Raw genomic sequence first — 17,666 nt, forward strand, 5'->3', positions numbered from 1 at the left:
GGGGAAAAGAGTTCAGTCCCTTAGTGGAAGGGACGAAGGAGGGAAGTGAGGGAAGTCCAGTGCCTAAGGGTGGCTTAGAAGGGAGCCTCACATGAGAAATCCACCCCTGGCTCCTTCAGAGGCCCTCTCAATAAGACCCCCCACTAGAGACTCTGGCTAAACACATTTATAAATATTCTAGGGGCAACTTGGTGGCTTTTATCTCCTCCTTCCCTACCAACATCTTCAAGAACTGGTCCACTCCCCCAACTTCATTCTGGAGTGGGGAAGGTAGCCCCTGACTCCAATCCAAAGGAAAGAAGAATTTTAAAGAAAGACACCCTTTGTTCCTCCATCCTTCAGCTGCATATGCCTAGTTCATGCTGAGTGGATGGGATGGCTACATCACCTTTTATAGGCTTAGTCCAATTAAAAATATCTATTTATCAACCCCAAGTACAGATGTAGAGAAGCCTGCCTATTAGGAGAGGGGTTTTAGCAATGGAAAAGGTGGGAAAACATATAGTAAGGACTTTGCCAGCTTTACAAGAGGTCATTCACCACTTCACATCCCAGATCCTGACACCTACAGAGGCCGAGGGGCACTTTATTTACTGTGTACAGATTTAAGGAGGTCAATCGCCAGCCCACCAAACTGACAATGGTAAGTAAAATATTTCTACATGCAGCAACCACTCTGATAATCAGACCTCCTTCTCATAAGTCTTGGTGTTCATCTCGCTATTGGTGGGCAGCGCAAATAGAGATAAGAAACTTTGCTCCACCGAGGACAGTAGAATTTTTCTCTGGTGTACAGCAGATTGTGTTCTTGACAGTTATAAAGAAACTATCAGACCTTGACTGTCATGACCAGAACTGGTCTATTATCCATGGAAGGAGCAGCAATACTCTGAGACCTCAATGAATCATTGTGGTAGATACTGTGTTCTCTCTGGTACCCATTTCCTAAAATGAATGGGGTAGATACCTTAAAAAAAACCCTGATTCTCTGCATTCACCAGTTTTGGGAGTGGAGAATATACAATTGGAGCTAGATCTTGGCCAATAGAGGAGATTGGGTAAGAAGCAGAAGAGATACTTGGAATTCCTGGATAGGTATCATAGGTACTAGATCATAGCAGCATGTCTGTGTATAAGATCAGAATTCCTAGTAGGCTCCAATAAGAATTGTATTTTTGTTTCTGTGACCCCAGTTGTTTTTCATTATGACCATCTTGATCTTCTGTTAGCATTCTTCTGAGATGAGCTCTTGTGCCTGACAGAAGGATGAATACTCTCTGTACAAATCTCTGATAAAAAAAATTGGCCTGGAAGAGATAAATGAATTTCCTTCTTTCTTGAAGGGAATGTTATTGTTACCATGATCCTGGAGAGGGACCCTAGGAGCATATGTAAAATCAAATAATCAGAGCTGGGAAAAGAAAAAAGCTGCCATCCATCTGCAAAACATAAGAATTCTCTGAGGATGGTAAAATGGGAATGCTTTGCAGACAAACCTCCATTAGGAATTTATTTAGATGTTTCAGACAGCTCTGTTTATCCCTCAATTCTGTAAGTCTAGAAATAGGATGGGGAGTGGGTTGCAGTGGTCCATTCCGAAGTAGATGATGGATGATCCCATTCTGGTTGTGGACTTTCTATGAGTTACTGACACTGGGAATGTGACAAAGCTGTTCCTGAAATTCTTTCACAGCTCCATAGGGTCTCTCTTCTGGTCACTGTCCAGCGACCTCATTTTATCAAAACTATAGTTAGCCCTTTTGATCCCAAACTGAGAGAGCCTGGTGGTACCAACCAGCAGGTCTCACTCCAAAAAGGGCTGGTTGGGAGATGAGCAGATAGTGGTGCAGAAGGAAGGCCTGGCTGAGTTGTCAGCTGTTGCAGAGGGAGAAAAAAAAATGGAGGGAACCTTCAGGAGGTGGGGCATTCCCGTGCTGCATGTGACTGAGATCTGTATTTGCCCCTAAGCTGCAAGCAGGCTGAAATGCCCACAGTAAGGGATCTCTAGACACTAGCATGAAGAAGAATTGAAGTTAAATTGCAAGGGAAGTTATATCACACAGCCTTAACTCTTAAAAAGTTAATTAAATGAATGTCTAGAATTAGATGGAGTGTAGGATGTAAATTAATAGGGAAAAGGAGAGGAATAAAAATAGGTCACTGGACGCCTGGTGTACCTATCCCCCACAGTGCTTGGTCTGAAAAAGGTGCCTGTGGGGGTCTATCACCATCACCACTACACGTGCCCTTACATCTGCTCAGCAATTAATTCTGTCCCTCAATCCCCAAACTGATCTTGTCCCCACCAGTCCCCCCTCAATTCTGCCCCAATCTGTTCCCCACATCAGCTCTGCCCCCAGCAGCTCTTGGGGTTCTTCATCTCTCCCAGGCCTAGGGGAGTAGCTGCAATTTGGGGTCCACCTCCCCCTTCCGAGGCTGTGTGTTGCAGAGAGAGGGGAGAGTTGTCCCACTGCTCATAGAAGGAGAGCAGGGACGACGGAGCAGAGCCACCTTGAGCTGCTAGGTTCTTTCCGCCTCCCTACCTTCCAGTCAGAATGGTGTCAGCGGCTGAGGGGAGAGCACAGAGTTCTGACTGCTTCCTGCAGCAGCCATGATCAACTGCAGTTCTCCAGGAGCCAGGCTCATGGGAAAAGAAGCCAATCAGAGGGGATTTTGCCCCAGCCAATGGTAAAACTGCACTCCACAGCGACCCAATGAACTTTTTAGAAATTTAATTTCCTGGGTTTGCAGCCCATTGCACTTCAAGCACTTCCTATCTTCTAAGCACCCAAATAGAGTAGGATGAGAATATTTTACCTTGAATGTCGTCATTGAAAGTGCAGTACTTGTTACGATACTTATTCAGGAGGCGGAATGCATTGGCATTAGCAAAATCCTCAAACTGAATAAGGCAATTCATGCCATACCTAGAAATACAAAGGAAATGCAAATTTAAAATAGGAAACAATGCAATGTTGCACATATAAAATTGGAAGCCCTTGGAGTCAGATTTTGGATCAGAGTATAATAAAAACTATACAGAAAGTCATGAGCTTCTGTCCTATATTTTGTGTTATTGTACTCATACACGTTACTTGGAAGGAAGATTTTGGACTATTCACACACCTTGCCGGGTTCTAAATTAATTAACTGTTCAGGAAAAAAGGCCTAGGTTGCAGACATCTCAACAGGAACCTTTAGGGAATGTGTACCAGTAGTCAAGTAAAGGAAAAAATAGGACTCAGAGGGAATGGGATGGAAAACACTGAATTTATTTTAATACCATTATGCAAATCAACAGGATGCCCCCAGAATACTGTGCTCAGTTTTGATTACCCTGTGTCAAAGAGAAATGAGCAGATATTGAGGGAATTCAGACACAGGGAACAAAACGATTAGAAACAAAAAATAACTACAGAGGCATTGGCCATGACTCAGTAGTTAAAGTTGAGTTTAATTTTGTACTTAAAGCAGGGATGTAACCTCTTTGGTATGAATAAAAAAGCAGCATCTCTTATCCAAAGTTGCACTATCTACTGTTTGAGTATACAATGAATTTACAGTAAATTAACAAGTAAATAGTTAATTAGTTCATGTTAAAATTAATTAAAAATGCATCATTTCAGGAAGTTAACATCAGTTTCAGTCTTTTCTTTCTCGTGATTGATCTTAAGAATGGAATGACACAGACTCTTCAAGCATACCATATAGTTAAAATTAATTAAAATCTTCTGCATAGGTTACATTTGGAGAAATTAGGACGTAATTAAACTAAATTATTAATGATTGCTGTATCCATTTGATGTGATTATATAGGGCAGTTCAACAGCTCAGGTAATTCTAAAATAGGGCCAGTGTAACATCAGAGGTAACTCAGCCAATTACGATGCCAATTCTATAGTAGTGAATCAATATAAGGGAGACTGGACAGGTATCAAGATGGTAGATTACTTGGCTCAACTCTCACTGTTCTCTAATGGTTCTGTGCTTGCATGCCAGCTTGAGCAGTAGTGTTTGCAAGACTCTTAATAGATTGATGCCTTGACTCCATTATGCACCAAAGCAGCACTGCCAGGGAGCACAGTGGGAGCCTTTTAAAAATGCTAATCCGTCTTTTCGCATAGCATCAATCTCTATACATTTCCCTCTAATCCAATAGATCAATTGCATATTAAGGGCCAGATTCACCAGTTTATGTTAGCTGTTTTGTGCTTGTCTGGTACACTGATGAATTTGTCCTTCGAAGTTTTTTTTTAAAGCAATTTTAACATTGATACAATGTATCTTCAAATCATCAGAAATACTGCATGGTAGCATTCTCTTTGCATTTCTTGTTTAGAGATCATGTGTGATATTTTTAATACTTTTTTAAAACCAAGGAAATTGAGACAAAACAATCAAAACAAAACAACCTGCCCCACACACAAATTAAGATGGAATTAAGGCTGAGAATACAATTAGTAACTTAAGTGTAAACAAAAACACCGTAGGTATAGGAAAACACCAAGAGCTACAAGCATAGGAATTTCAGACTTAAGGCTAACACTAACTTCCCCCCCATCCCCATTTTCAATGGTATGGAAATGCACAGCTAAGACACTTAAACAACCTTAACTCTACCTGTAATAACAAGAGGGGAAAGATATGTTAAAAAATCTGTCTTTAAAATCAGTTTAATCTAATTTGCAATCATACACACTATAAAGCCCTAATCAAAGATATGATTATTGAATGGTATTGTTGGAGACCCCAGGGCATGGCCACTAGTTAAGTTGAGGGGATGGAAGGCCATAAGGGTCGAGGAGGTCTCCCTGCTGAAGGCCTAAGGGCTTCTTCTCAACCCCCCCTTAATAGAATTCAGGCCTGGCTGGTTTGAGTAAGCTCGTTTGCTCTTAAAACAATGTTGCAGCCGCAGAAAATGCCTCATAGTGTAAGGTTTGCTGATCCAAGTTAATGGAGAGACAGCTACAAGGCCAGACAGGATGTGCTGGTTGTTTAAGTTGCTAGGAATGCTTGTTAGAGGTTGCAGGAAATAAACATTGTTTCAGAGTAACAGCCGTGTTAGTCTGTATTCGCAAAAAGAAAAGGAGTACTTGTGGCACCTTAGAGACTAACCAATTTATTTGAGCATAAGCTTTCGTGATCTACAGCTCACTTCATCACTTCAATTTATTTGAGCATAAGAGTGAAGTGATGAAGTGAGCTGTAGATCACAAAAGCTTATGCTCAAATAAATTGGTTAGTCTCTAAGGTGCCACAAGTACTCCTTTTCTTTTTGCGAATACAGACTAACACGGCTGTTACTCTAAAACCTGTCATTATGCAAGGCACTGCATTTAGCCATATGGAGTGGAAATCTATCAACTGCATGAAAAAACTTAAACATTGTTGTAACCCATATAAGGAAGGCAGAGTATTTGTGTAAAGTTTTGATTGGCTAATGTGTAGTGCGGTAGCATTAAGGAATATAAGTGTGTGTAATGACCTGCTCTGATGTGCAGGATTTGAGATTCTATTCTCCCTGTACCTTGTTTGCACTTGCAAATAAACTTTTCTGCTTCTCCACCCCATTGTGATTATTGAGTGAAGCACGCCAGGTAATGAACCCCTGCTGTTGTTTTGCCTCTGGGCACTGAGTACTATGCCACTATCTACAATGAACAACAGCAAGGCAAAATCTCAGATCCCCTGTTCAAAAGCACATAACCCAACTGCCTGAGCTAAATAAGAATCTTCTTTAGTTGTGAGCAGTATAGACCCAAGATATACAGTTCTGATAGAAGAGCAGTTCTGATTCCATCCAGAAAAGGTAAGTGTACACATACACAGTCGCCTGTTCATTACAATATTTAACTCAAGTCTAAAGTGTATATTAGTGCAATTTTCCTTTAAAACTCAGGTGTACTAGGCAAACTACATTGAGCAAAACCATAAGATAAAAACAAAAGCAAACAATTGTTGTGACCATATTTATCTCTATGGAAAATACACATTTACAGCCATATTACAATTAGCCAGAACAGAAAGGACTCCATTGACAATAATCCCTGCTGAACATATATCTTCAGATTTTATGGGAAATGCTGGCACTATTTGAAACATTAATTAGAGGCCAATGGTTAAAAAGGAAATCTGTTGGTCAGTAATTCGGTATAGTAAATCATGACTGACTCCAAACAACCACTTCACTATCACCAAGAGGGCCTAGTGGTTGGATGAGATCAGCTGTTGGATGAAGAACAGCTGGTTGATGCTGAACCAGAAGGACAGAGGTAATGCTGGTGAACAGAGGAAAGTACTTTGAAGAACTTGCAGCCATGATGCAGTGTCCATTAGTTGAAGATACACAATCATGACTAGTCAATTCAGTCAGTAGTCCAGTAGGACTCTTGGATTTCTTGCTGATGCTGAGCTCTCACACATCATCATCTGCAAACAACACTTTTTACCATCCCTGCTTGACTAGGAAATGCCATTCCATCCTGGCAGATGAAGACCTGGCTTCAGTTATTCATGCCTTCATCATCTCTCAGCTGGATTACAGCAATGCAATATACCTCGGCATGAAGGCTTCAGAACTTAGGAAACTCCAACCAGTTCAGAACTACCATCCTCAGCAACAAAGGCTACTGCAAACATATTAAACCTGTCCTCTGCTCTCTACAATGGCTTCCCATAGACTCAAATTCAAAGCCTCAGTCCTTATCTTCAATGCGCTGCCTGGCCTGGGCGTAGGATATCTAAAGACTATCTAAAGCTTTGGGATGAAGACCAGGGTTGACAACTGCGTTCTTTTGGCAAAATGAAAAACTCAATAAGAGTAAAGCTTGTCTGTACAGAAGACAGAATTTTTTTAGGGGGTGGTCAAACTGTATGATGAATTTCCCAGAAACGAAGGACCACCACAAACCTCACCATCTTCTGCTCCAAATGCAAGATGTATTTATTTAACCTTGCCTTTTCTTACATAAACACACAGCAACAGGTATATTTATATATTTTTTAAAACCAAAACCTATCAGAACAAGATATTCCACACTGTACACGGTTCTTTGTCTAGGAACAGAATGAGAACCCAAACGTGTGATAGATGTGTAGTCACATTGATTTATGCACTACTGGAAGGTACTCAGATACTCCATGATGAGCACAGTATAAAAAATTTCTATATATACACATATATATATATATATATATACATACACATAGAGAGAGAGAGAGAGAGAGAGAGAGACCTCTTCAATGGAAGAACCCTGGCAAAGCATTCAGTATATCTATAGGTTTCAGAGTAGCAGCTGTGTTAGTCCATATTCGCAAAAAGAAAAGGAGTACTTGTGGCACCGTAGAGACTAACAAATTTATTTGAGCATAAGCTTTCATGAGCTACAGCAAGTGAGCTGTAGCTCATGAAAGCTTATGCTCAAATAAATTTGTTAGTCTCTACGGTGCCACAAGTACTCCTTTTCTTTTTGAGTATATCTATAGTACCTCAAAAATAAAGTTTTCATTGTAGAATGGTTTCTGATTGATTGCATGTTCATTTTTTCAATTTTTTTTTTAGTGTTGTCAATGAATTATGGTCACCCAGGAATCTGACTGGTACAGATTCCATTTATTCTAACAAGCGATATAATCAATGGAGACTTTAGATGTAATATACTTTATACCAAGAAGATCAGACTAAGACTTTAGTTAGAATAATTTACCATTACCACTGACATCAAAATATTTTGTTATATGCTAACAAACATTCATGTCAATATTTTTCTCTACTCATATGCTTGTTTTAAAATAGCTATGCAACAATAGTTCTGTAGTTAAAGCACTGGGATTTGCTGGGTCCTAAACTTTGCTCTGCCACTAACGCCTTGTGTAACCTTTGCAAGCTACTGATCCTCACTTGTAAAACAGAGATTAAATCCATTAATGTTTATGAGGTGCTTGAACAATATGGTGATTTAGGCCATTGAATATCCTACAATCAAATGATAACTATGTATTTTATTAAAAATTAGAGATGGGCCAAAGCTGCATGACTCGGATCCAGATCCAAAACTTCCCCAAATGTCAGTGTTACTCAGACCTAGGCTTTTGGCTCAGGTCCTTATAAAGTTGTGTGATAGCCATGAAACTTCGATATACATGCAAACTTTCCCAAAAGGTGAAGATGCTCAGCGTCAGGGTTTAGGTTTGAATGAAAAATTCTAAAAAAATCAAATACATTGTAAATTTTGGCAAGTCCTTTGGCAAGCCTTTAGCGATTTCTTCAGTGTTTGAAATTCCATGAGAGTCTGGAATAAAAGAAATAAACTAATGAATTGCTCAGAGGTTCTCTTTTTATGGTGCTGTATTGGCTCACTAGCTACCTGATCCTGCCCCTTCTGAAGTCAAAAATAAAACTCTGGGAGACTGAAAATGTAATCTTAGTCTGTTTTAGTTACTCAACTATTTTTTCAGTGTTACAATTCAGCGCTCCCATTGTGACTGTTCTATGGTCTATCAAAGAGCAATCTCAAGTTACTTTTCATTTTATACTCATTTAAAAAAGATGAACCTAGATTTGAGACAGATGATCTAATTGAGATTCTTTTTCTTTTCAAAATTTTCAGGTCTTGTTTAGAGACTTGGCACTGTGACACTTCTTTTTTGAATACTGAACAGACTGATTGGTCAAGTGTCTGCATAGCCTATATCAGAAATAAAAACAGTGAATCAAAAGAAATCCTGTCTTCCCTCTGGACATGGTAAATGGCTTTATTCTTCATGATACTTTCTCAGCTTCTAAAGGTTTGTATTGTACATTGGCCCCTTAATATACTGAGAGATCCCAAGTAAGTGATCCCATATTCTTATAAGCTTATATTCTTATTAGCGGTTAAAGTAGAACACCACGGGTACTTAATTAAATAATTTCTATCTTAAACAGGGACAGGAGTCCTGTTATGAAAAGATATTTATAAAACACAGTATATAGTAAATCTTTCTATCAAGCTTAAGCAATTAGGATCTGTGCTTGTTATATGTATGTTGTGTTGTTTCTTGAAAAGCACACTCTTTGAACAATTAAAAATCATCAATAGAATAATAGAAGTTCTTCCTTTTCTTTGCTAGTCAATAATTTTACTTTGAATGCTTGAAAAATGCTAGAAAAGCTCAGCTTTGAGGTTTTCACTCCATGAATACATGATATAACACTGATTCAAAAAAGTCAAATTTTTTTGTAAGAGTTCTGTAAGAGTTGTTTAAAGAAAATATAAATATTTGGCTGCACTTCAGTAGTGTGTGGGTTAAAATGAAATGTCAGAATGAAAGGTGCTACATTATAAACATGATTCTTAATAATTACTATTAATGGGATCACATCTCCCAAAAAGCTTGAACTGAATTTCTAAATTTGTGCATGAAATATTTTTGTGGGCTAACATTCATATTTATGCCTACAAATGGAAACTGCATGTGGGAAGCAGGTACTTAGAGGTTTCCATTTACTTTCACAAATCACTCTCTGCACTTACTATAGCAATATCAAGACAGCATTTTGAAATTTGGTCCATAATAGTTAGAGTTTTCGTTTAAATAAGTTTACTACATGACAAGAATAAGCACAGTGCAAATGTTCACCGCAAAGATATAACTCCTCTACTCCCAAACAAGGATGGGTAATGGAAACACTACAGTCCATTAGCCGGGGGGGAGGCGGAGGGAATAAGGGGCTTTTTAGTGATAATTTTAGATGAAATACTTTGTATTAATGTTTCAATTTTATTTACATTTTTGGGTCTAACAGAATGTTTCTTAATTCTTCTATAATAAGGCCTCAATTGAACGAGGTACTTAAGTATGTGAGAATTCCCACTGAAAGCAATAGCACTGTTCATGAACTTAAAGTGCATACGTTCCTTGTTGAATTAAGGGCCAAGTGATTTATAGCAACTAAAAATCCTTTTCAGAAAGGAATACCATAATACATTTTCCCAGATCCTAAAAATGTCAGATGGGTTTAGCAGTTCAGAACAAGAAATCCTAATTAATTTGGTAATACTTGTGTTGGTTTTAAACTCTTCTCTTTAAATATAAATGACGCATTTGGATAGTGCAATTAGTCTGAAGCCTGGGGCAGCACATCTGCTCTTTCGAGCAGCTACTTATGGTATAATGAACAGACGGAAACATCTGAACTCCCACGGCTGATAGCTTTCACCCTGACTGTTAAAACCCAGCACATAATGATTTGTTGGAAGCATCAAACAGAAGTTTTGTGAAGGAAATTCTTCAGGTATTACACAAATTATGGAGTATATTTAATATTTGATGCTCTTAGGAAACACTTCAACTTAAATAACAGAACTTTGTGGTGGATTTTTTTTTTACTGCATCAAAATGTCAAAACATCCTATTTATTTGCAACACAAATTACATTTTGAAATAAAAAGAGTGTTGTCTAATGGTTAGACCAGATAAATGGAAGAAGTAAACCTCAGCTCTACTTCCACCACTGTCTTAGCCTCTATTTCTGTAATGCTGTCTGACAAAAAATTCACAGCAACCTCTCTGTATTCAGTTTTCCCATGTGTAAAATAGGAATGATAAAAACTAATCACTTTTGTAGTATGTGATGAAATCCACTGATATAAATGTGAAGTATAGTACTTATTTGATACAACATTCCATTCACAGTTCCAGTTTAACTTAAACTAGACACTTGAATAAGAACCAAATGGTCTGTCTCAATAATGGGATTTGTTAAAAATGAAGTTTTAAGTAAAGCAGGTTTGTTTTTCAGAATTTCAGTGCCAGAAGTATTTGCATTAACTTAATATCTTTTTGAACTAATTTAGACCATCCATACTATAGTTATGATGAAAGAGCTATATTGGACAAAATAATCACATTAGACAAGCACAAAATGGAGGGATAAACAACCAAGACTACCTAGAAAAAAATTACTAGACGTAGTTTGGCTACCTATTATATGTATTTTACTAGAGTCTTTTCTCTCCCTAGAAAAAGACAAGGACAATTTGTTTTGCAAGGTCATCTGTCTCTGTTACCTTGGAATTCTGTGATTTCATCAGTTCTACAATGGGCCTCACGTAGGCCCTGATCCTAGACGGTGCTGAGCGCTTTCAACTTACACTGAGTATGTCTAATACTGTACCTAACACATGCTTCCTCGTCTGAGCTGCTGCCTGCGCTACTCCCGGCTACACTGCTATTGTGATCTAGTAGGGTTGCCAACTTCCTAATCACAGAAAACCCGAACACCCTTGCCCCACCCGTCCTTCAAGGCTCTGCTCCTGCCCCACCTTTCCTCTGAGGCCCCACTCTTTCTCTCTGTTGCTCGCTCTCCCCCACCCTTGCTCACTTACTTATTTTCACCAGGGTGGGGTGAGGGAGACAGCCGGTGAGGGCTCTGGCTGGGGATGAGGAGTTTGGGGTACAGGAGGGGGTTCTGGGCTGGGGGAGTGAGGGCCGGGGCTCCGGGCTGGTGCAGGGGGTTTGGGTGTAGGCTCTGTCTGGGGGTGCAGGCTTTGGGGTGGGGCCATGGATGACAGATTTGTGGTGTAGGAGGGGGCTCCAGGCTGGGGCCAAGGGGGTTGGGCATGGGAGGGGATGAGGGGTGCAGGCGGAGCTTACCTCAGTTTCCTAGAAAGAGGGGGCAGGGGCCTCCGCATTCTGCCCCCACATGCAGGCACCACCCCCACAACTCCCATTGGCCTCGGTTCCCGGGCGGGGGGTAGTACGTGGAGCCCCTGTGGCCACCCCCAAGCCAGAGGGACATACTGGATGCTTCCCAGGAGCCATGCAGACCTGAGCAGGGAGCCTGTCTTAGCTCCGCTGTGCCGCCAGCTGGACTTTTAATGGCCTGGTCAGCACCGCTGACAGGGTTCCTTTTTGACTAGGTGTTCCGGTCGAAAACCAGATACCTGGCAACCCTATTGAGAAGAGCTAGCACATGTCTGTCTATCCTAGCTAGGAAGCATGCTCCCAGCTGCATTGTAGACATACCCACTGAGTCAAAGTCAAATTAAATTGAAGGTGCCCAGCACTTTGCAGGATTAGGCCCTAAGAGTAGATTGTTGCACTGGTAAGTATTTCCACAGCAGTTCCACAGTGATCTTTGCTAAATGTTAATGGTCACTTCAATTGAGTATGAAACTTCAGCCTGAAGAATTTAAAACTACTGCATTGCTGTAGAAATACTTAACACATTTCCTTCAAGAAGGATTTACTTCAAAGGAGAATTGTTAAATCAGACAAAATCTTGAGGTTGCAGGAAGAAGGGGGGGGTAGGAGAATGCTGTATTTAAGACTATCCTTTTCATAAGGAAGAAAATTCCAGTGGTCACATGATAGCTTCTAGTTTTTTGTAAAATCCCCCCATACTCGCAGAACAGACTTTGTTTGTTATTAGAATAATAATAGTATCCAACGTATTATTTAGCCCTTCATTCAGGATGATTCCAAAGTGCTTTATAAATTATATATGGTGCATAAAGGAATCAATCCACCCACCTCCTGGGATGAAACACAGCAGCTGTTTAATAAGACAAGTTTAGGACAGGGAATAATGAATACCTTATCCAAATGCATTTTCAGGAAAATTTTAGGTAAACAGTATGCAATTAAGCAAAGTGAAATTTCATTTGGACATCTGGGCTAACTCTGTGAACCCTTATTCTTGTGACAAGGGTCGTGACGTCGTTACCAGGTATATGGATTTAAATTTTATGTCTCATTCAAAAGACAAATGTGACTGAGTCTCCTGCCTTACACCTTGCATAATTATTTACAGCTTGTAAAACACTATCATATCAGATTTCACCACTCATTAGCATCAGTGATAGCATTTTGCACCCGCTTTACACTTTGGATAGTCATTTATACCTTTGCAATGGGTAAAGCAGTGGAGAATCAGACCCACCATCTCCAACACCATTGTAACTCCTACCATTACATTGTTGTTCAGTCTTGACTCATGAAAGTGCCATCTACTGAAACATCTAAACCACTTCCTCCAGGAGCAAAAGGGCTTGTCCACACAGTAAGCTAAGGTGTGAATTTAAAGCTCACTAGCTTCTCCCCACTAACTCCTTGTGTGGGCACACTAACTGCACACTAAGAGTGCCCTCAATTTAGCTTAGCAAACTTTCAAAGTACATTAAGCAAATGCATACAAAAGCACTATTAAGTCTGGTCTACACTACAAATTTAGGTCTATGTAAGCTGCCTTGCATCAACTTAGTTGTACATGGGCCTACACTTAAAGTTTTCTCCCACTGACGTAAATGCCCCATTTTGATGACATAGTAAAACCACCTCCCCAAGTGGAGCTGAACCATGGTTGAGGCACGTAGGTCTACACAACGCGACTGTAGACATTGCTTTACCCATGTTGACCCTTACAGTACTCCAGCTGCTATCCCACAATGACCGACACTAACTGCTTTGGTCACAATTATTAACTCCACTGCCCAGGAGTCACAGACTAGAAGCCCCCGCTTTTAAAACCTCACAAATTTTTGAAATGCCTTTTCCTGATTGTACAGCTGAGTGAGCGCACACAGTCCCTCTCCATTGTTGTGTGCAACTGCCCAGCTGACCATGCTGGCTACGTACTCCAGACACGCTCCTGCTTGGAGTAGACAGGAGATATAATCTTCTGGGCCTCTGGGGGGGAAGAGGCTATGCAGGCACAGCTCTGGATCAGTTATAGAAACATTGACACCTATGAGCAGATTGTTCAGGGAATGCAGGAGAACAGGTATGACCAGGACCAGCAGCAGTGTTGCTTGAAAGTCAAGGAACTATGGCAGACACACCAGAAGGTCAACAATCAATCGTAACCGAAGACCTGCAAAGAACTGCATGCTCTCCTTGGTGGAGATCTGACCACAACCGTGCATGTCACTGTGGGTATGTCTCAGAAGCCCCAGTCATAGGCCCCTGCCTTGAACAGCAAAGAGGAGGAGGTGGACAAGGAAGAAGAGGAAGAAGAGTATGGGAGACTGTCAATCAACGGGTCCTGCTGTGCTGCGAGCCACAACCTGTTTTTGGCTCCACTGCAGTGCAGCCAGTCCCTGCAGTCAAGCATGGGCAAACCTGAAGCAGGAGAAAGAACTGCCAGGAAGTAAATAAATTTCCCATTACTGTTATGACTCCCCCAACTCATCAGGACACGGCTAATTTTCATGAATTTACTCATACTAGAAGAAGTAGAGGAACAACTCATCGTTCCCCCATAGAGTTAGGCAGGGGGAAGGGGCGTGTGGAGTAGGTTGTTTTTTTTTTTTATGTACACAAGGATGTCTCTTGAATCCCCCTGAGAGATCACAATGAAAATCCCATGGAGATACACTGCCACCCTTTCCCAAAGGTTTCTAGGGATGGCAGCCTTATTTCTTCTTCTGCTGTAGGACACTTTCCCATGCCATTTGGCGATAACTTCGGCAGGTTCTATTACCTTAAACAGGCTGGTGGTATATGGGCCTAAGCGACTTTGGCATGCCAACAGCAGTTGTGCTCTCTCTGCCTGTGTTATCCTCAAGAGTGAGGTATCAGCTAAAATCACCAACAGGTGGAAAATGGTGCCACTATTCAGTGCTAGTGCCCTATACTCATAGTTTCATGCAACCAAGCAATTGCCTCCTTGTTTCCCTCACTCTGGGAGGGTCATACTCACCATGGCTGGTCCTCTGAGTGGTGCCGTGCACAAGCTTTCTGAAGCAGAAGGGCCAATAAGCTTGGTTTTAACACTATAGGGGAGCAAGGGAAAGGGGGATTTCTGAAACTTAAGCTTTTCTTGCTATACATACTATACTGACAACAGCACCTCTCTGTGTTTTATCTGTAGGGACAGCCATTTTGGTCTTGAGGTCTACCCTCCACACCAGTGAAAAGACTGATCCAGATAAGGAGAAAAAGAGGATGCAGGAAGACATGTTCTGCAAAATCCTGCAAACCAGAGCTACATCAGACCTTGAACAGAGGGCCTGGAGGGTGAGTACTGAGACTGTATGGAGAAGGAAAGAGCAGAGAGGAAAAAGGCCCAGGAGTCCCATCAGGAAAAGGAGAGGGAGATGTACCAGGACATAATGGAGCTTCTCTGTCAGAAAATGCAGATGCTGCTGATTCTTGTGGACTTTCAGGTTCAATAATACTGGGCTTGACTACCACTGTAGTTGGTGGAGAACTGTAGTATAGTGCCTCTCTACATTCCCCGTCCTCTCCCCCAGCATTCCCCATGGCTTCAAGGCCTGTACGCCTGCCTCTACCACTCCACACTGGGGGAAAGCATGGACAACCACAGCTTCATATACACTGACCTGTGAGAGGCATAGTTGATGTATGTGTAGCTACAATGGACATCAATGTTCCTTTCCCTTGTTTATCTGCTAAGGTTCTCAATTTTTTTGAAGTTATAATGTATTTGCTATTATGTTCTTCAGATGGTTTGTTAGGTACTGTTTTCATAACTGAATAAACCTCTTATGTTTGAAAGGGATTCATCTTTATTCGTTTGCAACACAAGATGTATAATGCTGCTAGTAGTGAAAGTAATAGTCTTCGTGTACACTCATATCCAGAGGATCAGTGGCAAACAGTGTAGTGATCATAAATGCACAGCAAAGCCCCCGACAATCAGAATCAATAAGAGATGTGCAGCAAGCACCACACAATTCCTAACAGGCCCCCCAGACGGCAGCACCAGGTTGAGCAGAGTACATCACAGCACATTACTGTGACTCATGGTAAAGTGCTCTTTCAAAGCGTCCCTAAGATGTTCAGTTCATTATTGAGCTCGTCTGTATCTGGCTGGTCAATCTCAGGAGACTATCCCTCCACCTCTGCCATGCACTCCCTCCTGCAAGTTCTTCTTTGCTTCACAAAAATTATGCAGGACATAGGCATCTATAACCACTGGCATATTTTTCACACTGAGATCCAATCTGGTGAGCAAACACCAGTACCCTTTCAGTCTACCAAAAGCCCCTGCTGAGCCTGCTGTTGAATCTTTCTTTGGTGCTAGAGACTAGTGCCCTATCAACACTTTTCAAAGATCACTACCTCTGGTGCAAGCCACCCTTGGAGCTGGTATAGCTGGCCATGGGATGACCATCCCAGCAGAGTGGCATCTCAGCCACCCTACAGGTTTGTACTCCCACCACCTGCCAGCAAAGGGCACATGGCCAGGGCTTCCCTTTGCCCCCTGGCTAATATCACACTGGGGTCATTGGCAGCCAGCATATATCAGAGGAATGCTAATGTATGCCCGAGGAACAGCATAGCACATGGCCATCACGGAACTGAGGGAGCACACAGGAGACAAAGTTATTTTTCAAAGTTACTTCTGCAACCTCCTCAGTCACAGCCAAGAATCTGGACCAATGAAAGAATTATAAACACATCAAAACATTTAATTGTATTGGATAGGAATTAGACTTGGGTTGAGATCTAGGTGGAAATATAATAGGGGCAATTGGACAAGAGTTTAAAACAATTGTGTCACATCCTTTGTCTGGGACCCATTTAGATTTTAAGCCCTTTGGAGCAAAGACTTGTCTTGTCTGTAAAGTGCCTAGCACATTTTTAGGCACCATATAAATAACAGTTACAGGAAAAAATAGCAATACATAAAACAACCTGGCAACATCACTCAAATGATCTTTTGTATTTTGGACAAAAACAGAACTGCCTATTATTATTATTACTACAATTTTTACAGTGAGCTGTGCAAGGGATTCTTCAGACAAAAGGAGACATGGGGTAACATTCTGGCCCCTCTGAAGTCAATGGCAAAACTCCCACTGACTTCAGTGGGGCCAGGACTTCACCCAAGCTCACAAATTGGACATAATACACAAAAAAGAGCAGCAGAAAATTATGTGGTTAGCCTTATGCCTGGTGCATATCCGGTTTATGCCATATTTTTAATGTGGTTGTTTGTTTGTTTTTTAAACACCAGAGCTAGGCGGGAAACTGTTTTTCCATCGGGGAAAATATCCATGATTTTAAAAAAAAGTTTCCCATCCCAAATTGGCATGAAAAATCAAAACCTCAAAAATGTTTGTGAACTACCAAACTGAAAACATTTTCAATTCAGGTCAGTTGAAAACTTTGTGTGTCAATTTTTGAGCATTTCATTTTGATTTTGACAATTTTTATTCTTTAATTTATTTTAAAAAAATATAATTAGATTAAATTTCAAAATGAAAAGTAAGCATAGTCCCAAGACCAAGGGAGTGCAGTACTGGATGGTGTCACACGAGACCAGAATGTGGAAGGGCTATAGGTAGATAGAAACAGGGGAAGCACTGGTGGTCTTCCTGATGATTGTACCATCTGTCTGTCCCACCAAACAGTAATTCTGGCTACAGTTGGCACTGAAAACTGCAGAACCCCAACAACACTGAGTGCCTGACTATTTTGCAGCAAAGGTGAAACCAAAATCGAGAGGCAAAGGAGGTCCCTGGCCACCACGTACGCCTCAGGCATAATCAGTACCAGGAGGATGGGATGCACCAAGGTGCGCACCAAAGACGAAGTTAGTACTTCAGAAGGTCTTGTAATGGAGTGTCTTGGTGATCCCAAAGGCTGTGCTGATGTCAATGGCTCTACATTGCTAGAAGAAGTATGCAGCACTGGGAGCTGGTGCTCTAACCTTG

At 41.1% G+C, this 17,666-nt stretch overlaps 1 protein-coding gene across 2 annotated transcripts in view; it reads right to left on the minus strand.

The window, feature by feature from the left end:
* The window catches only part of ME1 (malic enzyme 1), a 343,107-nt gene that overhangs the window by 66,117 nt on the left and 259,324 nt on the right, over window positions 1-17,666 (minus strand). For both annotated transcript variants that reach the window (XR_012157982.2, XM_073336566.2), the window contains exon 7: window positions 2,818-2,927. Coding sequence is in view for 1 of the 2 variants with exons in the window: in XM_073336566.2 (XP_073192667.2) it covers window positions 2,818-2,927 (110 nt within the window). In the remaining variant the exon portion in view is untranslated. The remainder of the gene's footprint in view (window positions 1-2,817; window positions 2,928-17,666) is intronic.

The sequence above is a fragment of the Lepidochelys kempii genome, chromosome 3 (genome assembly GCF_965140285.1).
Source record: "Lepidochelys kempii isolate rLepKem1 chromosome 3, rLepKem1.hap1, whole genome shotgun sequence".
Classification (NCBI taxonomy): Eukaryota; Metazoa; Chordata; order Testudines; family Cheloniidae; genus Lepidochelys; species Lepidochelys kempii.